General features: G+C 47.7%; 1 protein-coding gene across 2 annotated transcripts in view; it reads right to left on the bottom strand.

Annotated features, from left to right (window-relative positions):
* Window positions 1-23,424, bottom strand: part of BAIAP3 (BAI1 associated protein 3) — a 224,559-nt gene extending 201,135 nt beyond the window's left edge. For both annotated transcript variants that reach the window (XM_085863421.1, XM_085863422.1), the window contains exons 1-3: window positions 23,328-23,424; window positions 7,299-7,454; window positions 6,675-6,768 (exon numbers count right to left, since the gene is read on the bottom strand). In XM_085863421.1, coding sequence (XP_085719547.1) covers window positions 6,675-6,768; window positions 7,299-7,411 — 207 coding nt within the window. In that variant the 5' untranslated portion in view covers window positions 7,412-7,454; window positions 23,328-23,424. The remainder of the gene's footprint in view (window positions 1-6,674; window positions 6,769-7,298; window positions 7,455-23,327) is intronic.
* Window positions 23,425-24,359: the final 935 nt, after the last annotated feature.

Raw genomic sequence — 24,359 nt, 5'->3', positions numbered from 1 at the left:
ATTCCTTGTCAACCATTTAATTGGCATGCTTGCTTAAGCACTTAAGCCACTTGCTAAGGCCTAAGTCACAATTGCCATGGCAGCCGTGGGGTCTTCAAAATCTACGGCCACTAGCAATTATACGGCGGCCACAGTATTTCCAGTCACACAATGTAGCAGTCACATATGTTTTTATTCTTCGGGGAGCCGCATGGCGTATTTAGGCCTAAGTCACAATTGCCATGGCAGCCGTGGGGTCTTCAAAATCTACGGCCACTAGCAATTATACGGCGGCCACAGTATTTCCAGTCACACAATGTAGCAGTCACATATGTTTTTATTCTTCGGGGAGCCGCATGGCGTATTTAGGCCAAAGTCACATTTGCCACGGCGGCCATGGGGTCTTCAAAATCTACGGCCACTAGCAATTATACGGCGGCCGCAGTATTTCCACGGTCACACAATGTAGCAGTCACATATGTTTTTATTCTTCGGGGAGCCGCACGGCGTATTTAGGCCGAGGTCACATTTGCCACGGCGGCCGTGGGGTCTCCAAAATCTACAGCCACTAGCAATTATACGGCGGCCGCAGTATTTCCACGGTCACACAAAGTAGCAGTCACATATGTTTTTATTTTTCGGGTAGCCGCAAGGCATATTTATAAATTGTGGAGACCGAAAACGTGGGGGTGCCGTACAGTCTTTGATTTGATGTCGCACGGTGACCTTTGGGCGTTCCTGCGGCGGCCATAGAATTTTCAAGGCAGATGAAAGGTAGCCTCAAGGTGCCTGCAAGGGGACCGCAGGGGGGCCCTAAGGCGAACGTGTGGCCAGACGGACGGTAACGAGTGGGTTAATTTTTTTATTTTTTATTTTTACCAGTTTTTTTGTTTCGGCTTGTCGTATTGCTACGGCGAACGTAGAAATGAAAAAAGTTATAACTCCGCGTTATAATTCCACGGCGACCTTACGGCCTCTAAAAGATAGCCCAACGGCGTAGGGCCACCCTGAGGCCACCGCAGAAACTCTGCGGCCACCGCACGTTTCTGTCAATTCAGAGGGTGGACGGCCGCCGGATAGCAAATGTGACTTAGGCCTAAGTGCCCTATAGTCGATAGCAGTACCGCATGGCATCATTCTGAGCGAATCGTTCACTCACTTCAGCCGCTTTTGCCACGCCATGTCACCCTGAGCGAGTGGTTCGTGCTCCATCATCCTGAGCGAGTGGTTCGTGCTCCGTCATCCATTTGCCGTATTGAAGTGTTTTCTAAATTACCGAGCTAAATTTTTTTCCACCCGTCCCACGCAGCTGTTTATAAACAATAATGCTTGTGAACATATCCCTGAAACCTCTATATAAAGGCATCGGTGTTTGTTGGTGAAAGCTACTCAAGGTCTTTGGGTTGTACACAGTACGTACTGTAGTCAGTAGTTACACGGAATCCAACCTGCCGATTCCCAAAAAATTGCTGATAGTGCATTTGCGGCCAAGCATTAGTGCATGCGTGTTCATAAAGCAGAACATATTCTCTCTGCTAATTCCCCTTCCCCCACCTCTCTCTCTGTCTCTCTCTCCCTCTCTGTGTGTGTCTCTGTGTGTCTCTGTGGGTCTCTGTGGGTCTCTGTGGGTCTCTGTGGGTCTCTGTGGGTCTCTGTGGGTCTCTGTGGGTCTCTGTGTGTCTCTGTGGGTCTCTGTGTGTCTCTGTGTGTCTCTGTGTGTCTCTGTCTCTCTGTCTCTCTGTCTCTCTCCCATCCTTGCTCTACCTCCTCCCACACCTGTCCATCTCAGTCTCTGTCGACATATTTGGACGGTAGCTATGTCTGGATGGTGTTTGTCTCCGGACTTGTCCAGGTGGGGTTTGTCTCCCGATGGGAGTTTTCTCTGGACGTGTCCAGGTGGTGTTTATGTCCGGATATGTCCAAATCATGTTTTCTCCAAACAGCTTGGCTCCGTAAACGTCCGGGTGGTGTTTGTCTCAAGATGTGTCCGTGTATTGTTTGTCTTCAGCCACGTCTGGGTGGTATTTGTCTCTGGACAGCTTGGCTCCAGAAGCGTCCGGGCGGTATTTATGTCCGGACAGGAGTTTGCCTTCGGATGCGTCTCAGCAGTGTTCGTGTTTGGACGGCTTGACACCGGATGCGTCCAGCGGGCTTTGTCTCCAAACGTGTCCAGGCGGGATTTTTGTATAATCTGTAGAAAATGGATTTCAGACATTATTTTGTTTCCATCTTCATTGTTATTCTATGCAGAATCATTATGATGAGACAGTATGAATCATAATTAACACTTCACCACACGTCTGCCTTCCCTTCCTCTCACCTCACACTGTCTTCCCTTCCCCCACCCCTCCTCGCTTCCCCTCCCTCCTCTCTCCTTTCCCCTCCTCCTCTTCACTGCCCCCCCCCCTCTCTCTCTCTCTCTTTCTCCCCTCTCCCCCCCCCCTTTAGTATTCCTGTCAGCAAAGTGATGGGTGGTATTTGCGAGTTGATAATACATTGCAAAATGGCTCGAATATATTCTTTGTTTGTCTATATAACCACACAAATCAATTTGATTGGACACAGGACATTCAAATCGTTTTCTGAACGAGATACTCACAATAATCCAGGACATTTCATTTTTAGCTCACCTGCAATGTAGTTCCGGGGACCTAATGTAATGACGCATCGTCTGTCAGTCCGTCCGTCCGTCCGTCCGTCCACAAATACTTGCAATTTCTTCTCTGAAACTACACATACGATTTTGATTAAACCTTACCATAACGTTCATCACCATGTATGTACCAAAGTTTGTTTATGGAAAAAAAAAATCAGGGTCGAAGGGGGTCTACGGCAGAGGAGGAGGAGGAGGTGGAGGAGGAGAAGGAGGAGGAGGAGGAGGAGATTGGGACCATACTCTGTGAAAAGCGTTGGTGCTGCTGAAGCAGTCTCCTTGGCTATTGGGCACAATTCTGGACGGGTCGCCACTCCGACACAGGGGTTTGCCCCCCAAAATATGTATTTGCTTTCTTCTCTGAGACCATGCGCACAATTTTGATGAAACTTGACCACCTTTATCACCCGTGATGAACCAAAGTTTGTTCACAGCATCAAAAGAAAAATCTATAGGTATTTACTTTCTTCTCCATTACATATTTTGTGGGTCATCAATGCCTCCCAGTGGCTCCATGGTTATCTTATCCAGCCCTACCAGGTGAGCGTCCAGGGGTATTGCCTCTATGTTTTACGATACAAGTACTATACGTATTGTTATGTGGAAGGGGTGATCCATAGCTAGACCTTGGTAAGTATAACACAGACCAAGTGTTTTGAGTATGTTAGATTGCCATGTATCAGGAACCTGTCAGAGTAAGTCGTCATGTTACACGTGACGATGAGGAAGCAGCATAGGCACGGTAGAGTCAGGGTTGTTGTTGTTGTATAGCCCCGGACAGTTTTCTCAAAGAAGTCGGCAGCACAGAGACAGTCGATGGATCTCCCAGGGGCAACCCAGAGAGACCCAACATCCAGGATGGTGTGGCCCTCCTTCACAAAGTCAGGGCCACAATACAGTTGGAGATAAAAAAGAGAAGAGAAGAGGAGAGAAGAGAAGAGAAGAGAAGAGAAGAGAAGAGAAGAGAAGAGAAGAGAAGAGAAGAGAAGAGAAGAGAAGAGAAGAGAAGAGAAGAGAAGAGAAGAGAAGAGAAGAAAAGGAAAGGGCTGGTCCATGAGGAATTATCGGCACTCTGACCATGACCGCACTGCCCTGACAAATCCGGGCAGCATGAAAGAATGGGGAAGGTTTGACCGCCGACTTAAGTTGGGGAGGTAAAACCGCCACGAAGAGGCGTCCCCGATAGTTTCTGTTTCCAGGGTGACAAAGAATGCGTAAACACCTCATGTTAGTGGGCAGGGCCAGGTGAGGACTACTGGTCACAAAAAAGGCACAGGGAAAAGGACTACATGCTTTAAAAGGACACCAATGAAAACTATCGGCATGTGTGTACAAGCTATGGTGGTGAAGTCTGGTGCGGAGATTTATTGGGGCCGCTGCGTGGGCAGGATGACCCCGAGGGTGGCACCTTCCACAAGGTGTGGGCAGCCATTGACAGTAACGGCCACAAGAAAAGGCGGTCCCGGGGTACAAAGTGCGGGCCAGAAAACCCACTGTGCAAAGCTGTGTGAAAAAGTAGTCATGAGGGCTGAGTCTGACGCACATACCGAATAGAGAGGATTGCTCCCCCTCTCTCTCCCAGATTCGTGGTCACGTGGTGCTGCGTTCTATTAACCTTCAGTCGCTTTAACCAGATAAAACTGCGCATCCAATGTGATTCGCGTTCGTGCTTGCATTCGGTGCCTTAACCCGGTGTTTGGTTCATTCCGCAGTGCCAGTTCTGCTCACCAAAAGTGGCCCACTTGACAGCTCACATTCTTCACTCATATCCACAACAACTCTTTGTTGTATGCTTTCGGCATACACACCCGGCTCCAAACCTGCGAGCTGGGAGTCTTACACATTCAAAGTTTGAGGACAGGTTTAAGCCATTTCAGCCCCAATACTTCTCATCTGAATATTTGCTACTACCACCAAGATTTGCACCTGCAGCGGTGCCACCCATGCCCATGCCCAAGGCTTCAGTGGCAGCACTCATACTAGTTACGAGATAACACATGGATCACGCATCGCCGTTCCTCGCCTCTCAGCCTTTTCTTTCATTTCCCCCCTCATGTCTCATTTCTTCTCTTAAATCATCTATTTTCTTTCTTTTTTTTCCATTAATTGGTTGAACATGGTCTGCATGTCTGTCACGCCAGACTCCTGGCCAACACACACCCATAGAAGAATGGCTTTGAGTGACGTCAGGATCGAGGGAGGTCCCTATCCTATGCTCCAAACCTAACCCCTCGCACAGTTCACCTCTGACCACATGTTCCACACTGTTTGCCATTTTGTCCACTTTTCCCGGGCACACTGAAATTGAAAATAAAACCTCTCAATGCTCAAATTGGTTCACAAGCGCCAGCCAGAGTGACCATTATATTCGTCATGTCTGTGTGTCTGTCTGTCTGTCCAGAGCATAACTCCGTGGACTTTGATCCGATCTTGATGAAACTTGGTTATGTGTTCGATATCAATGTCTAGTTGTGTTTTCTTGGATGAGGGCGTGCTACGCCCATTGTGGGTGGAGCCACGCCCAAAAAAGCCATTTTTAGGGGGTAGTCAGAATAAAAATCTATCTTCTCCTGGGGAATTGACTGAATGGAATGGTTTCTTCGGTATTTGAATAGCAAAGTGAATTATCTAAAACTTGTCGATGTCCGATTTTTCATTTTCGTCCCAAGGTCAAGGTCACAAGGTCAAAAACTTAGAAAATTGCGAATTTTGACATAAAAAAAAATCATACGACCGCCCAAACTTTGAGAACTAGGATGACAATATTTTTTATGCATAATCTTGAGGTCATTTCCCACCTAAAGTCTTGAAACCATTTTGCTCTGTCTCAAACACCTTGCCCGTGGCGCCCCCTTCAAGTTTGTTTTTATGCTGATTTCATCAAAGTATGGATAATCCGAGGAGTGTGAAATGCCATATAGCCTATATGACGTTATATTGTTCCTGGAATGTTCCATAGGAAGTTTTGCACCAAAGGTCATAATTCTTGACCTTTGACCTTTAAAGGCCAAAAGGCCTTTACCATAAAGGCCTCTATTCACACAGTCCCGCCCATGGGCCGGCATCAATAAAAATAAAGTCTATCCCGTCTTCAGGGCCCCGTGGCCCACAGCAGAGTATGCCACCATGGCTCGTACACACGTGCCGACAGTTGGTATTGGTGTCCTTTTAAAGTGTGTTGCACTTTTCCGTGTGCCTTTTTGTGGCTGGAAGTCTTCACCTCACCCCACCAGCTAACAAGAAGTGTTTATGCATTTAATCTTACCCTGACTATACCATGTATAAATTACATATGCTGCCTCATCAGCATCACATGAAACAAGAAGACTTACTAAGACAAGTCCCTGAAACATGGCAATCTTACCTAATCAAAACACACGGTCCATGTTACAATTATCACTGTCTAATTATGGAGCCCCCCCCCCCATAACAATATACAAGAAAATGTATATTTTGATTAAATGGACATCGTTATACTTTTTGTTGGTATGTGATATACTCGTTGAACTTTCTGAAGACCTCACGTATTTCACTAATGATAGTAGAAGAATCTGTATTCCCCGCACCTCGTACAATCACCTTTGAGCAATCTTATATGGGTTAGAATCCTGACCCGGCTATAAACGCACCCTGGTGTTTTGTGTGCAGGACGAGGCATTGAATTGCGTGCCGTCCATCATCGAGCCTGAGGTCTGTCCACCATCAACGAGAATGTTGGTGGAAGTTAAACATCCCATGGTGTCCTTCACAAAGGAGGCGAGTTATCACCGGTGCAATGAACAAATTACAAATTTCTGTCCAAATGTACAGGGGCACTGAACCTGGAGTACAGGACCCCACCTCAGTAATGATGGAACCAGACAACAGGATTCGGTATTGAATCCCAGATCAAAATGTATTCGCAAACACCACACATCTATTCACACTCTTCTGACCAAAAGTGCACAGCACACACAACTTATTTGCATGGACATTGTTACACGGTCCTCAATCGTACACCAACATGTAACACCAAGCTTCCCTGTGAAAATGCACATCTCACCAGCAAAGCCTTGACATACTGTCCAGTTTTGTGCTTCTTGAGACTCAGGGTGAGGCTTTCAAAAAATTCATCACTTCTGCTGCCTCCATCATAGCTACAATGGTGGAAAAACAAACAAACTTGAAGAAACGGCAAAAACCACGAGGCCAGTTAATGATTAGGCTGCCGACACCCTTTAAAATACTCTCATGGAGGAAACGCAAAGTCTACTATTTTGTCACACATTTAGATTGTATGTCCCGGTACATTTTTGAAAAAAGAGTAGGCCATGTTATACCAGCAGCATGACCCATCTAGTCGGGGAGAAGTCCTGTGGTGTAGATATGGCACGGACATAATGGGTAAAATCTGCCCCTCCTGTGCTGTGCCTGAGGATTGCTGGTATGGTTTATCCTCATATTGAGGATTCTCCTCCAATCAGGAGCCATAAAGTTATGACAAGCCACCTAATGTGCCTATCGAGTGTAGCAAAGTTCTCAGCTGGCCCAATCAGTCCAGCATGTACCGTGAGAATGTGCTATGATTGGTACTGTACAAACAATACCCAGAGTTGGATTAAATGCATGCTGCTCAACTAAGAGACACAACTAAAGCTCACCTGTGTTGTGGACGGATCGAGCTCACCTGTGTTGTGGACTGTGTAACAAGCGTGGGCTGGGTGGCGCACGGTGACGGCGCAATGATGAGTGAGATGCATGGTCGCTATCCTTAGTCTTTAGAGAGGGAGACAGTGCCATGATCCAGGCAGAAACACTGCTTTTGAGACCCAGTGAAGTTGAACTATGGAACCAAAGAAGAGCCAAGAAGAGCATAAACTTTACCATGCAATTAAAGATTGCCAAAGCTTTGGACAAAAAAGCTACACCAAGGCACTTTAAACTCACCTTCTTGTGGGGGGCTGTAGGCCAGGAAAAGTTTATGTCCCAAGTTGTTGTAAAACTGGCTGGGTTGCCCTGACATTCGACTGGAGGTGATTTGGGCAAGAACTTGGAATTTTAGGGTCTTGGCGATAACTCGCCTACTCTTCGCAGAAGACACCGTGGGATCTTTGAGATCTACCAGTTGATATTGGCAGACGGGACACATGGCTTAACGTCCGAATGAGGAGAGGCACACCATGTGATGCAAGGCCCTACCCACAAAGCACCAGTTTTATAGTCTGGTCAGGAATCAAACCCAGTTAAAAGGTAAGTGTGCTACTTTTGCATCATCATCACACCACAAATACCTGAAGCAATGCCTGTGTGCATCACGTTTCCAAGAGCTGCCTTTAATTGTCACCACGCATAATCCTCCATTAATTCAAGGGCAGCTGTCATGGTTGCTCCATGTTTAAAAATAGAAATATAAACAGATTCATAATTTATTATTTTGCTTCTTGATGCACTTTACACTCTTGATCAAAGTGGATCTCTGGTTCCAGTAGGTACCTCAGCAATTTTCCTGAAGTGCAATGACAGCAGGATGACATTCTGTGTAGACTGTTCACACATTGGGAACACAAGCTTCGTTCATTGGCAACAACACTATCGTACAGTAGTTAAAAATTGAAAGCCTGAAATGTCTTGCATCAAAAAGTATTCAACTCCCTGAGTCAATACTTTGTTGAAGCGCCTTTGGCAGCGATTCCAGCTTCGAATCTTCTTGGGTATGTCTGAATCAGCTTTTCACATCTGGATTTTGAAATTTTCTCCCATTCTTCCTTGCAGATTTGCTCAAGCTCTGTCAAGTTTATATGGGGAGAGTCAGTGAACAGCAATTTTCAAGTCTTTCAACAGATTTATCAATGGTATTCAAGTCTAGGCTTTGGCTGGGCCACTCAAGGACTTTCACGTTGTTCTGAAGCCATTCCATTGTTGCTTGGGCTGTATGCTTGGGGTCATTGTCATATTGGAACATAAATCTTCTCTGCAGTGTAAGGTCTTTTGCACTCTGAAGCAGGTTCTCCTCAAGGATCTGCCTGTATTTGGCTCCATTCATTGTTGCTTCTATCCTAACAATCTCCCTGTCCCTGCCACTGAAAAGTATCCCCATTGTATGATGCTGCCACTACAAAAAAAAAATTGTTTTATACCCTTCCCCAAATCCATGCCTCCTCACAATTCCATCTCGAGTTCTACGGATAGTTCCTTGGACTTCATGGTCGAGTTTCTGCTCTGACATGCACTGATGAACTGTGGGACCGTATATAGAGGGGCGTGTTTCTTTTGAAATAATGTCCAATCAATGTAATTAGCCACAAGTGGACTCCAATCAGGTTGTAGAGGCATCATCTCAAGGGTGATGAAAGGAAATTGGATGCATCTGAGCTCAATTTGGAGTGTCATAGCAAAGGTCAGGTCAGGAATGAGAGCATACGCCAGAGCAACACGTCGCTGCGTCCACTTTCTGCCAGTACTCCAGAGGCCTCCATCTGGCTATCCCCCAGGCAGATGCCTGGCCCATCCCCATCTCCTTGAGATGCCGAACAACCTGCTGCAAACACGAGGCACGTGGTTGGCCCATTGGCCTCCTCCACTCACGAGTCTCACTCGCTGAGAGAATCTGGTGAGCTGGATCAGCGTCAGGAAAACGAGCTCCATGTCCATACAGCCGCAGCTGACGCTCACGGACTATGCAGGCAAGAAATCTCATTTGAGTCTCTCTCAGCAACCACTCGTTGGACACAAAGTCCGACCAGCGATAGCCAAGGATTCTCCAAAGAGACATGGTACCAAAGGAATTAAGTCTCCGTCTCAGATCCTTGGTCAGAGTCCAAGGCTCGCATCCATAGAGCAAGTCTGGAAGCAACAAGGACCTGAAGACTCGGACTTTCATCCTCACGCACAGTACCGGCAGCGCCACACCACGTTATCCAGTTAATCCATGACTCCCCAGGCCCGACCCAGACGTCTATTGACCTCTGACTCACAGCCAGCAGAGACATGAATATCACTGCCAAGGTAAGTGAATCTCTCCACGACCTCAACATTCTCACCACAAACAGGCACAGACAGGACAGCAGCATCCAATATGTCATTGAAAGCCTGGATCTTAGTTTTTGATCCAGGAAACCCGTAATCCCAGCGGCTCAGACTCCTCATTCAGCATCTCGAGGGCCCCCAAAAGGACATCTAAAGTCTCCGCAAAGATGGCTGCATCATCTGCGAAATCAAGGTCAGAGATCTTGACATTCCCAAAGGATGCACCACAGCTTGATCTCTCCGACATCCTCTCTAGAATCCAGTCCATACAAGTGCTGAAAAGTGTGGGGGCCAGTACACACCCAGGACAAAGTCCAGTAACAACTGGAAATAAGTCAGAGATGGTAACACCACATCTCACAGCACTCTCAGTACCAGAGTAGAGTTCAGACATCAGACCGATCAGTTTTGGTGGCACCCCACGAAGACTAAGAATCCTCCAGAGGGCATCCCGATTCACTGAATCGAACACTTTACAGAGATCAACATCGGCTGCAAGCAGCCCCTGCCGAAACTCTCATCTGCGTTCGGTGAGGACCTGAAGGGCAAAGAGACGGTCAATCGTTGACCTCTTTGGTGTAAAGCCTGACTGCTATGGAAGCCGGTGCTCAAGCAGATCATGGCGAACCCAATCAAGAATTATCCGAGCAAAGACCTTGCCCGGCAATGAGAGCAGCATCACCGCTCGGTAGTTGTTGCAGTCTTGGCGATCACCCTTCCCTTTCCAGAGAAGGACAACAAGGCCCCTCTTCCAGTCAGTTGGGATGATGCCTGTGTTCCAGGCAGAGCACAGAACTGCATGCAACGACATGAGTGCAGCATTTCCACCAGCCTTGAAAAGTTCAGCATGGATGCCACAGATCCCTGGAACTTTACCCCATTTCAACCGGTTCACCGCAGCCTGTGTTTCCACAAGCGAAGGTGGACCACAGTTGATTGGAGGGTCAGCAACAGGGATAGTAACACCCCTGACGTCCAACTCGACAGCTGGTGGATCAGCCTGGTACAACCGCTCAAAGTAACCGGCCCAGCAGGCCTTCACTTCGGACTCCTCTGTCAAGAGCCTACCACCCTCTGCTCTAACTGCAGTACACCGAGGGAAGGGCTTGGATGAACGCAATGCGCGAATTCCCCTGTAAGCAGGACGAGAATCCCTTGAGCACAGGTGATGCTCTACCCCCTCACAGATTCCTCACACATAGGCCTCCTTGTCCACCCTTAGCGCACTACAGTTTTATGCCTCAGCTCGCTGAACAGCTCAGCTCTGCCATTCAGCCCAGCCCTGCGACTCTGGTCAATGGTATCCAGTGTCCCTCGAGACAAAATTCTTCTTTGCCCTGCGGTGAGTTCCAAGACATCCACCGGCAACATCAAAGACGATTGTCTTGAAGGCACCACACAACTCTTCAGGACCTCCCAAAGCACCCAGACCCCCCAAAAATCTCCACTCAGCTTGTTCGCAAACCCCTCAGCTACCCTCTCATCCTTGAGCTTGCAAACATCCAGCCTTGGGTGAGATGGTACCATTCTCCTGGATTTAAGGTGCAACTTCAGAGTTGCTACAACAAGCCTGTGGTCCGTATTGAGGAACTGAGCACTCTGGTTGACCCTGCAGTTCTGGATCATCCTCCAGCGACCATCAATGAGTACATGGTCAATCTCCTTTGCCACACGGCCAGCGTTGGAATACCAAGTCCAGCGATGAGCTTGTGGGGGCTGAAACCAGGAACCAGCCACCCTAAGTCCACGACTTCTTGCAAAGTCAAGGAACCTATTCTGGTTCATAGTTCCTGACCCAATGGGTACCAACACGCGTCTCATAACCATCCCTATCAGTTCCAGTCGATGCATTGAAATCCCCCAAGACTAGAAGTGTATCTCGTCTGGGGCACTGATCAACCAGACTCGAGCGTGGCGTAGAATGCATCCTTTACGGTGAGCTCACTCGCCTCAGTCGGAGCATAAACAGAAACCAGGGAAATGACACCTAAGGAGTGACGAATCCTTCGTCTCATAATACGCTCGTTGACCGGTGTAACCTCAATTATTATCAGTGGAGTCAGCTTATTGGACACAGCTACAGCAACTCCTTGGGAATGGTAACCATCAGAGCGACCAGACCAATAGTAGGTGTAACCACCCACCATGATCTCGCCGCAGTCCAGTCTCCGAACCTCAGAGAGTGCTGCAATACCGATGTCCAAACGCTTGAGCTCAGATGATAACAGAGACAGGTGATCATCCTCTCTTACGGATAGGACATTCCAGGCAGCCACCCGAAGGGACTGCCTCAGGTTAACCCAAATTGACTGCTGTCTGGTGGACGACACCTCAGCACCACTCCGACACTCTCCCGCAATCTGACCCGGGAATGTTACCCCGTAGTTTCCCTCCTATCATCAAAAATTGGGGGTCCCGAAGGCTTTGCCCCAATCCCGTTATCCGGTGAGCTGCCCTGCGAAGGGAAGCTGCACAGGAGGTACTCCCACGGAGTGCGTTTTCAGATAAAAAAAAAATTTCATGTTTTTAGAATGTTTTGCGGAAGTAAGTGTTTTACGGTGGCCAGAGTGCAAATCCTGCCACCAACCTCCTAATAAGAAGTAACCCAACTGCAGGAGTACGTCCGCAGACACAGTTGGGCACTAGATATGGATGGCCATTGGCTCACAAGGAGCTCCTCCGCCATTTGACCGGTTTTGTTTTTTAATCTTGCTGGGTGTCCATCTCCAAACACCCATATCCAACATATAGCAAAGGGGTAGAATACTTATTGACTCAATACATTTCAGCTTTTCATTTTAATTGATTTGTAAAAAATTCTGAAAAAAAAATTCCACTTTTACATTGTGGGGTATTACATATGTCTATCAGTGACAAAAACATCTCAATGTTAGCCATTCTAAATTCAGGTTCAAACAACAAAATGTGAAAAAGTTAAGGGGTGTGAATACTTTCTGAAGGCACTGTATTTGGTTTGTTTTTACAAAATGTATTGTATGAATACAGTATTGTCCACAAATGCAACATTTTCATTGTGATTGAAGGTCTGAAGACGAACCAGCAGCAGTTAATAGTATGCCAGGAGATGTGGATGAAAAGGAGGAAGAGGAGGACTAGGAGGGTGAAAGATGGGGTCTGGGTTTGCTTTATTAAAATAGGATATATCAGATGATTGTGTTATCCTTCAACATGTACGATATTTAAGCCGAGCTGTCGAGTTCAAAATGTGAGTCAACACTTTCATAGGAAATCAAATTGATTATGGGCAGTTTCAAGAAGCCGAAGAGGGAGAAATTCAAGTCGAGCGGTTCACCCTGAAAAATCCATTGTGGAAAACCATATCATAGTCATCTTGATGGCTGTTGCAGGCAGGATAGCCTTGAGGTATGCACACTCGCCTCCATGCTGTCCAACCTGGTTTTGAATCCCAATGAAGCTATAAACTGCCATCCTGGTGTTTCGCATGTGCGGTGAGACATCAATTTGTGTGCCTTTCCTCGGGTGGATGAGCCAGAGAACCAGTCTCCCCACAGTGAGGGCGTTAATGGCTGTTAAAGATTCCACGGTGTCCTTTGGGAAGAGTTGGTGAGCTATCGCCGGCAACCTGAACAAATTACAAATTCCTGCGTAAATCACCTCGTCCTACTGGCCAGCCAATTCGTGAAAGACTTTGATGAAAAACATTCCCCAGCCGACCCGACAAGAATGTGGGAATAAGTGGGGTTGTTAAATTAGTAGTAGTAGCAGTAGTAGTAGTAGTTGTAGTAGTCGCAGCAGCAGCAGTGACAATGCATCATGTTTCCTTATGTACAATGGTATGAATCATTCCAGACAAATCATCTCTTGCTATTGTTTTGGCTCCCAAAGTGAAAAACGAGAGAGCAGTTCACAATTGAGATGTTAATAACACCGATTCATATTCACATCAACTCCAAATAAGCCTGCAGTGCAGAGCTGAAGTGGAATTCAACACCTGTACCAAAGTGTATACCTGCACCAAGGTATACATGAATCAAGAAGGATACCTGTTCAAAGGTATATACCTGTTCCATTGTAAAAGGTATACATCTGTGCAAAGATATGCACATGTTCTAAGATATATACCTGTCCCACGGTATGTACCTGTTTGAAGGTATGTACTTGTATTGAAGCATATACGAGGTCCGTCTAAAAAGTAACGGGACTGAGCCTGCTGTCTGCTCCACTTACACAACTTGAATGAACGGGTTGCGTCACAGTCTTTCGCAACATTCCAACAATATATATGATTGGTGATGGTTGACTGCGCTCATTGTGTGATTTTTTTTACATGTTGTGCTTTACACGTTGTCTTGTCCGAGTCGTCGCACTCGGAGTCGTGAGCAGAGAGCCAATCTGAAGTTTCTTGCCAAACTTGGCAAAACACCTTCCGAATCCTTCGCAATGCTGCAGCAAGTCTACGGGGAAGAAACGATGTCACATACACGTGCATTCGAATGGCACAAGAGGTTTAAAGTGGGACGGGAGGAGGTTGAAGACGATCCACGGTCGGGAAGACCTTCAACGAGCAGAACGGTGGACAACATCGAGCATGTGAAGCAGATGGTGCACGCATATCGTCGACTCACGGTGCGGATGATTGCTGAGGAACTTTCCATCAACAAGGACACTGTCTGGAGCATCATCACTGAAAATCTCGAAATTTTCATGGTGTGAGCAAAGATGGTCCCCAAGCTGTTGTCCGAGGACCAGAAACAGCAAAGAGTCACTGTCTGTGAAGACATTATCGAGCGCCTCGAGGACGATCCAGACCTGCTCGGGAGAGTCAGAACTACCGATGAATCGTGGATATTCGAATACGATCCCGAGACCAAACAGCAGAGTCGTCAGTGGAAAAGTCCGGCATCACCAAGACCAAAGAAATCAAGAATGTCGAAGTCGAAGGTCAAGGTGATGCTCATCGTGTTTTTTGACATCAAGGGCATCGTCCACTTCGAGTTTCTACCACAGGGTCAAACAGTGAATCAATACGTGTACAATGAGATCCTCCAGTGCCTCATGAGATCAGTCTGGGACAAGAAGAGGGATCTGTGGGAGAACAACGCCTGGGTGCTCCATCATGACAACGCCGCTGTTCACAGTGCCCTGAGCATGACAGTTTCTGGTGGAGAGGAACGTGCCAACTCTGGAGCAATCCCTGTTTTTGTCAGACTTGTGATTTTTTCCTATTCCCCAAGCTTAAGGGGGTGATCAAGGGGACCCGATTTCCTGATGTGGAGGCCATCAATAGGGCCATGATGACGGAGCTCCGGAGGATTCCAGAAGAAGCCTTCTGGGGGTGCATCGAAGCATGGAAGAAGAGGACGGACAAGTGTGTGAGACTGGAGGGAAACTATTTTGAAGGGGAGAAGCTATGATTTCAATATATTTTTTGGAATAAAATTTCTGTGAAGTCAGTCCCGTTACGTTGTAGACTGACCTCGTACTTGTATTATGATTTGAAAAAAATCAATGAATTTACCAACAACCACAAATTAATGTTGTTTTTCATCCAACGTTGCTGAGGTGTTCAAGGTAAAGTGATGGTAGTAATCGATGTAGTTTTTTTTTAATGTTTTTACAGGGTTTAAGCTCGGAGATGATCTGTCTGCAACATATCACGCACAAGCAGATAAGTACATGGAGACAACATCTGACTAAACTCAGACAAACACAGCCACTGAGCTTAGGGGAAAAGACCTTGATATGAACAACAAGAGGACGAGTTCAATATATGTGGTCGGTTCATCTGGATCATGACCTCTCTCAGTCACAGCAACATCTGCCGATATACTGTCTCACTGCGGCCTGCACGATTTTGGCCTGAGCCTTGCGTTGTTCACTCTGTGGCTGAGCGGGTCAGAAATCCCAACACCACTGACCTCCCCATAAAGCTCGATAAACACACCTACGTGTGCAATATCCACTCAGTCGTCAGTATTTCTAATGAATACCTCCCTCGCCCGCAATCCCAGCAATTGAACCTTCTCGCCTTATTAATACTGCTCAGCTAATGCATATTGACCCAGACGGTTTACTGCCATTGGTCATTAAAGCTTCCTTTGAGGATCTACATCAAGCATTCGAGGCTGTCTTCTATCCGAACATAATCGTTTATAATGGCACAGTTGGACCAATCCAAGCTGTCATGAATATGGTTCCTATGCAGCCTCCTGAGAGAAAGGGTCACCTGACTCAATACGATAGATATCTAATGCTTGAGCACCAACAAAAAATTTATGAGCCCGAGTCTCTTGGCATCTTCAAGAAACCGAAGAATGCGAACATTGGTGTGGAGTTTGTCAACCCCTCCTTTCTTGTCAACATGCCCAATGGAGGCACACGTTCGGTTATGGTGTTTGCTGATGTGGGTTATTACAGCAAGCCACAACCCTCTACATTGCCTTCTGTTGACTCGACCTAACACACAATCGCTAGCTGGCGGTACATTGTTGTCTCTGACTTGTCCAAAGTTTATTTTCAAATGCCTCTCATGCAAGCGTCTCTGAAACACTAAGGAGTTGTCACCATTTCACAGCACTCAAGTTTATGCCTGCTTTGCAATGGGCATGCCAGGCTCAGAAATTGCTCTCGAGGAGTTAATGTACCATGTCTTGGATGATCAGCTAAAGGCTGCAAGTGTGGCAAAACTTGCTGACGATCTTTTCCGTGGTACGTATACTCCTGAAAAAATACTTGTGCAATGGCGCAGTGTCCTTCAGTCACTCCTCACCTGCGATTTGAGGTTATCTTCAGTGAAGACTGTCATGTGTCTGAGGTCTACAGCCATCCTGGGGTGGATCTGATCCTGTGGACTACTCAATGATAGTCTCCATGGGGTGTGGCTGCTGCTCTTGCCTAGTGTGCCCACCCCACCACTGTGAAGGACTTGTGCTCCTTCATCGGTGCCTATAAATTTATTGGGAGGGTACTTCAGGGAGTTGCTACCCAAATGACACCACCCGATTGACACCTGACTGTGCTGGCTGAGAACCACGAGACACAATTGTGTGAACCGACAAGACTAAAGCGGTCTTCATTGGGGCCCAGGTGTAACTCAAGTCCACCTAGACTGTCACCCTAACACGGCCTTATGATTCGATATAGATCGCGACTGATGGATCCAGAAAGTGTACTGGCATAGGGGTGACCCTGTACATCTCACATAATGGGAACCCTGTAAGCTCAGAAAACATAAAATACATGGCTTCCATGCAAAATCGAAGCTCTGGGTATAGCAGCCTCAGTCAAGCACTTCAGCATTTGTATTATACAGTCCACTCTTCGGGCCTGTGTCCTTGGGAACAGAAAACTATGCTTGCAAGCCTTTGAAAAGTTATGCTGCGGTGAGTTTTCATCCAATCCTAGGGTGACGATGTTCCTCTATAGTCTATACCATCAGCAGATACCATGTGTCAGTGCACAATCTGTCCAGCTCTGCCAATGTCCCATCAGATTTCGCGAGCCACAACGCGTCCCCATATGATTCACCTCATTGCCAGATTTGCTCATTCATTTGTTGACTCAAGGACGCTTCTGTCTACGCGGTCACCATCCATGACATCCTTCCTGGCAATATCAGCTTGCCGTTCACAAACCAATCCGGGGGCAATGCTGTGCAAATTTAATGCAGTCATCTCCACTAGGTGTATGCTCATCTACCGCAGGATATGCTATGCATCATTAAAAAAAGCTCACCAACATCAGGGATGTAAAAAGGTATTTGACCATCGCATCAGTTGTGTGCGATGGGCTCTTCTTCATGCGACATGACTTGCACTTACTCCTGAATGTAACATTATGCCACAGTCAGCAGTTGCTGCTATATGTGCTCCACATTCATTTTAGACACCCCAGCAAACTCCAACTGAAGCAGATGTTCCAGCAATATTTATTTGCACCAGACCTCAACAGTTCCATTGACAGTGTTACTGAGTCCGATCATGCTTGTGTATCTCTGAGACACTTTCCCAACCACAATCGAGCAGATGCCTTGCAACCCCTAATGCCCCTCATCCCCCCCCCCCCACCCAGACACAGTAGCGGTTTCATTTGCTGCTGATGTCCTCAGATATTATCGTCAATTGATCATTGTTCTTCAAGAGACTGTCACTTCTTTCACTGCCACCTATTTCATCACCGATGAGCATGAGACGATGCTACTTGATGCCCTGGCATGTGTATGCATGGATTTGCATCCTGTTTATGGTCCCCCTGTAACTGTGCACACTAACCTCACACCTGGATTCCAGGCTATAGCCAATAATCCCACACTTGGCCGCATCAAGAACATCAATAAGATGATCAATTCACTATATAATCACCTGGATATCTTGATAGAAATTGGGTGCATCAATGACATCAATAAGAATGCGGTGGTCGAACGAGCAATTGAGGAGCTGAGGGGGGAGTTATAACCAGAAAACGCTGAGGGTGTGGCTGTTACATCGCTTACCCTCACTATCGTTACATCCCACTTGAAGTCCCACATATGCAATCGTGGCTTATCTGCTTGCAAAATATTTTACCAACGTGACAAGTTCTCAAACATGCCCCTGCCACTGGATGACTGAATGCTCATCGATCAACAGCATGCGACGCGCAAGAAAAATTATGGCCCTACATGAGCACACGTACAAAATTCTGCATTGGAAACCTGTTGCCATATGCCGTGGTCTCTCCAGTTGACCTTGTCTACCTGGCTATGGACCATGGCAAGTCCTCGGCACAAAGCCATTATCTTATGTCAATTAATCATCCGTGGTGCTCAGGGCCGGATTTAGGGAAGGACCAACAAGACATTTGTCCAGGACCCAAACTCCAGGGGGCCCACAAAAAAAAACATACGAGGCATTTATTTATTTATTTATAAAGCTCGTATTATTTATTCCCTTGTAACTCAAAGGTCGCAGAGCCAGGGAAGTGGTATATGGGGGCCAGATCTGCTCTGTCTGGTTGGCAATTCGACTTTCAACGTCCAGTTTTTGATAAATTTGTGTTAACGTTGCGTCAAAATCACTTTATCAATTTGATATCACAATTAGCTCTAACTGATACTGATCTCCACCCACAGAAGGTGGACGGAGGTTATGTTTTCACCCGTCTGTTTGTTTGTGAACAAAATATCTCAAAAAGTTGTGAACGGATTCCGACGAAATTTGGTGGAGAGCTTGGGTACATGACAAGGACGAAAAAATTATATTTTGGTGAAGATCCGAATCGAAATCCAGATCCGAGAATTTTTAGTGATTTTTCACCATTGAGTGATCGGGCTAAAACGACATGTAGCAGGATATATCAAAAAGTTGCAGACGGATTCAGACGAAACTTGGTGGACAGGTTGGGGAGGTAACAAGGAAGAATCGATTCGATTTTGGTGAAGATCTGAATCCGGATCTGAGAATCTTTGTGATTTTTCACCATTGAGATGATTGGGCTAAAACGATATATAGCACGATATCTGAAAACGTTATGGATGGATCCAGACAATGGAAGAGTTGGTTAGGTGACAAGAACAAGCAGATTAAATTTTAGTTCAGGTTCGAATCCAGATCCAGCCCTTCAGTGGGATATAAAACGTAAGCTCATCAGCTTGGTGGAAGTCTGCGCTCAACCGAGTGCTCTTCTAGTTTAAAATATTTTTACTTTTAATTTATCTTCAGTTTTCAAAAAATGTGTTGTTGTGAAATGTTTATAGACCTATATGCAGTGATGCTCTTCATTAAAAAAATTTATCTTTCCACTAAATTTCAAGGTTGGTGGGGAGGGGGGGCTCTACTACTCAAATTTCCTGGGGGTGGGGGAGTTGGCCTCTACTACACGAATGTCCCAAGTGTTGTTGAACTTTTACCTCTCCAAGTCCTGGAGATCCTGTCTGAAATTGTCGCAGACGGCCCCAGTGTTGCTCCGAAGTCCCCCTCTGCGGTCCCAACTATGCTCAGACAACCTGATGTGGATTTTTGCCTTCCAGACAGCCATCCGCACCTCGAAGTTTGCCCTCAATCAGTTCCCAGCCCCTGAGTTACTTATGTTTGGTAACCTCCGATGTTTCTCTGCACGATTACGTCACTTCCTGATTGTGTCTAGATTGCACAGACCCAAATCTGTACTAATTGGTTTCAACAAGTATTAATTGTTGATCATTTTAAATTATTGCTCAGTGCCAACATGCTTGGCATCTTGCTCTTGATTTCATTTTCATCATACTGATGGCATTCATTCGGGTATATTTTCATGTATTCGTGATACCTGCATACCAATTTACGATGTCCTCGAGCCTGTGTTTATATTCAAGCGTCATATGAAAGTTTAGGAGTGATTTCTTGGCGACGATCTTGATCCGCTTTGCGATTCTCCTACCCGATACCAACTCGGTTTGGGGTAGTGTATGCAGGGTGAAGCAGATTGAAAAGGGAAGTATAAGCACGCCATTGTATGATCGTTTGTTGATTGGCGTCGATGTGGTTTCGCTCGCCTCCTCGTGTTCCAGCCGCCTCGATTGTGTTTGTTTCTGCCTCTTCAATAAACTTTGTTTGTGCTCCCAGAAACCTTGTGGAGATCCTGGTTAATTATGTAAAGAGTTAGAATCAAGTGAATGTTTGCATGTTCATGTATCCTTTGGTGTTTTTCATCAGGGTATTCCCCAGTCCCCTCCACCAAGTTGTATATTAACCACGTTACTTTCCTAAGGAAGCAATGGGGCACAAACAAGATTGAGCAGATACAGTATTGGTGTTAAATGTAAACTTGTGAAAATCTGGGTAACCGCCACACACTGTCCCTTCACCGCAGGTTGGTCGGTGGTCTTTCTGTCTTCTACCGACTCCTCTCCAGCCTTGCCCCCCCTGCTCTCTCTGCGATTTGTCCCCACCACATTTCCACAGGGCGCTCAAGGTCCGCCAACAACCCCCTTCTGGTAAAACTACCAAAATCACGAATCACTGCTCATCTTCACTCTTTCATTCCTCTTTTTTCCCGCCTTTGGAATAAACTTCCTCACTCTATTCTTTCCCATTCTTCCCTCCAGGCTTTCAAAACAGCTGTTCACCACCACCTCTTATCTTCCCCCATCCAAATCCTCGATCTTTTCTACCCCCGATAATCCACCCAAGCCCACTTCTTTCACTTCTCCTGCTTTCCTTCCTGAAAGTCCCTGAAATGTCCATCTTCTCTTCGCCATGTTCCCCGTCCCATCCCTCTCCCTTCCACAGTTCACCTAATGTGTCTGTTCCCCACTGTTTTGTCCCTTCCACTCCCGCCCCTCTTGTCTCATGCCTCCTTGCTGTGAGTTGTGTGTTAGCTCTCATACGAGCCTCGACCAAGGTATACAAAAAAAAAAAAAATTGAGTGGTGGTTTATGGCTATGGTATTACCCTGCACAGAGACCTATCCCTGGATTTCTGATCCGTTTTGGTTGAGATTTCTTCACCTACACACATTATGACTAGCAGGGCTGAACGTTTTTTCCTTTCAAAAAAAACAAAAACTTTTGTATAAATAAACAAAATTACTAATCCCCATTCCTATTTGTATTTACACCTTTACAGGTAAAGATTATGTTTGCAGTAACGTACATTCCCAGAATCCTTTGATTTTAACACTCAAGTATTCATTCTTCACCAAGTTTCATTTAAACCATGCTGTGCTACTGATGAAACCACTAAGGCAGCAACTGTTCTGTCCATGACTGGAGCGAATGTGCACTGAAGAAATTACAGGTGACCACTAAGCAGTGCACCTGTAATTGGAGGCAGGTTGTGGCTGGGGGCGGGGGAGCGGAATGAGTGATTACAGCCGAGGATTGGGGGGGGGGGTTCTCACAACTAGGAGTGAAACGGTCAATGGTATCAGCAAAGGACGGTGAAGAGGGTGTAATTTCACACCTGGAGAGTTGGAGTGGGGGTGGGGGATCCCATAGCCTGAAACGGTTAAGGCAGGGTTAAACAGTGATTGGGGGTCAGGGGGTTAGAGGGGAGCTTCAGTCACAGGTGGTAAAAGTGAGTCTCAGACAGAGGAATCTCAGCCACAGGGGTCTCACAAATCAAGAAGGGAAGGCGGGAGGGTCTCACAGTCAAGGGCAAGGGGAGTGGGGGTGGACTTAGTCGTGGAAGGTAAATTGACAGATCTAACTGGGGGGGAGAAAGGAGGAGCCTCGTGCTCGGGGGGGGGGTAAAGTAGCAGACTTGTGCTCAGTGGTAGTGAAGGAGGGGCCTCGTCGTCGGGGGGGGGGGGTGAAGGAGGGGCCTCGTGGTCGGGGGTGGGTGAAGGAGGGGCCTCGTGGTCGGGGGGTGGGTGAAGGAGGGGCCTCGTGGTCGGGGGGTGGGTGAAGGAGGGGCCTCGTGGTCGGGGGGTGGGTGAAGGAGGGGCCTCGTGGTCGGGGGGTGGGTGAAGGAGGGGCCTCGTGGTCGGGGGGTGGGTGAAGGAGGGGCCTCGTGGTCGGGGGTGGGTGAAGGAGGGGCCTCGTGGTCGGGGGGTGGGTGAAGGAGGGGCCTCGTGGTCGGGGGGTGGGTGAAGGAGGGGCCTCGTGGTCGGGGGTGGGTGAAGGAGGGGCCTCGTGGTCGGGGGGTGGGTGAAGGAGGGGCCTCGTGGTCGGGGGGTGGGTGAAGGAGGGGCCTCGTGGTCGGGGGGTGGGTGAAGGAGGGGCCTCGTGGTCGGGGGGGTGGGTGAAGGAGGGGCCTCGTGGTCGGGGGGTGGGTGAAGGAGGGGCCTCGTGGTCGGGGGGTGGGTGAAGGAGGGGCCTCGTGGTCGGGGGTGGGTGAAGGAGGGGCCTCGTGGTCGGGGGGTGGGTGAAGGAGGGGCCTCGTGGTCGGGGGGTGGGTGAAGGAGGGGCCTCGTGGTCGGGGGTGGGTGAAGGAGGGGCCTCGTGGTCGGGGGTGGGTGAAGGAGGGGCCTCGTGGTCGGGGGTGGGTGAAGGAGGGGCCTCGTGGTCGGGGGTGGGTGAAGGAGGGGCCTCGTGGTCGGGGGTGGGTGAAGGAGGGGCCTCGTGGTCGGGGGTGGGTGAAGGAGGGGCCTCGTGGTCGGGGGGTGGGTGAAGGAGGGGCCTCGTGGTCGGGGGTGGGTGAAGGAGGGGCCTCGTGGTCGGGGGTGGGTGAAGGAGGGGCCTCGTGGTCGGGGGTGGGTGAAGGAGGGGCCTCGTGGTCGGGGGTGGGTGAAGGAGGGGCCTCGTGGTCGGGGGGTGGGTGAAGGAGGGGCCTCGTGGTCGGGGGTGGGTGAAGGAGGGGCCTGGTGGTCAGGGGGTGGGTGAAGGAGGGGCCTGGTGGTCGGGGGGGGTGGGTGAAGGAGGGGCCTCGTGGTCGGGGGGGGGGAGGAGGGATCTTGCAGTCCTGATTTGGACTCTTCAGTCACACAGCTGAAGGTACGAGTCCTCCAAATCTTATACAAAACCCATGGAGTCAAACGAGCACAATGCGAGAAAAGGGCGGAAAATACACGAAAACAGAAAGTGAATGAAAGAATCGACGATTCCTGAGGAAAAAGGTATTCGAGGAACGTTTGTAAACCAATTTTCCCTCCGGACTACTCATCACCAGAGCGCGAAAATCGCGCGTCGTCCATCGAGACTGCGATACTCACTCGCACTGGGATTTACAATCAAAACTACACATTGTACGAAACACTGAACACAATCGCTTGAGCTCGACGAGTAAAGCGAAAGTGTGAAGTAACCACGTACCGGTCGGTGATGGTTCGACCAGACGGACACGCGGGAGCGGACGAAAGGTTCAGGTCGGACGCGCAACAAGTGGCGGAGCCGTGAGAGGAAAAACCTTTTATACCGTTTAATTATTTATTTATTTATTTATTTATTTATTTATTTATTCCCCGTAACGTTCTCCCCCAGTTTGCCTTTAGTAAGATCTCTTTATTTGACGACTTCGCTGATTCGTTCTTCATTGTTCGCTCTCCTTTTGTGTTCTTTTTTTTTGTCTTCGTTTTCATTTTCCTGTTCGTGGTCGGTTCAAACAAGATCCTCACAGAGGTGCGATCGATTCGCGCCAAAAACGGTCCAACGAGGCAGGTAATGTATAGATATAAAATACACGTACACGTTTCCTGGCTCGTTCTGTTATAATTAAGACTGTACAGTATATTAAACAGGAACGGCACTCGGTGGAGCGAATACCTCAACCAGGCTGAACAATTTACGTTTTGTCTCTCACTGAATGGGTCGGATCGGGATTCGGACCTGAATCAAAATCGAATCGGCTTGTTCTTGTCACCTGATCAACTCGTCCACCAAGTTTTGTCATCATCAGGGCACAACGTTTTGAGATCTCCTGGTGCGATATCTCGTTTTTGGGCCGATCTCTCGACGGTGAAGAATCACTTTTTTAAAAATTAAATAATTCTCATATCCAGATCCAGATTCGGATCTTCACCAAAATCGAATCAATTCTTCCTCGTCGCACACCCAACCTGTGCATCAAATCTCGTCCGAATCCGTCCATAACTTTTTGAGATCTGCTCACAAACAACAATCCGGTCGGCGACGAGGGATTCGCTAGGATCGAAGCGCTGGATACGATGCTTTTCATTCTGACCGATCCACCGACGAAGATTCATTGCCAAGACGTATTGGTTCACATACAATTGTTCCTCTGCCAGGCAAGATTTTTCCTATTGCGTATTTTGCCAACTGGCACTCCTCATAAAAAATGACGGTAAATCGACACCCGATTTTTGAAGGACTAGCATTTGAAAAATA

This window comes from Eptatretus burgeri, chromosome 17 (genome assembly GCF_056783735.1).
Source record: "Eptatretus burgeri isolate ZD-2024b chromosome 17, Ebu_testis_v1, whole genome shotgun sequence".
In the NCBI taxonomy this organism is placed as follows: domain Eukaryota; kingdom Metazoa; phylum Chordata; class Myxini; order Myxiniformes; family Myxinidae; genus Eptatretus; species Eptatretus burgeri.
The sequence above is the reverse complement of the archived record's forward strand: the minus strand, read 5'-3'. Positions and strand labels throughout refer to the sequence as shown.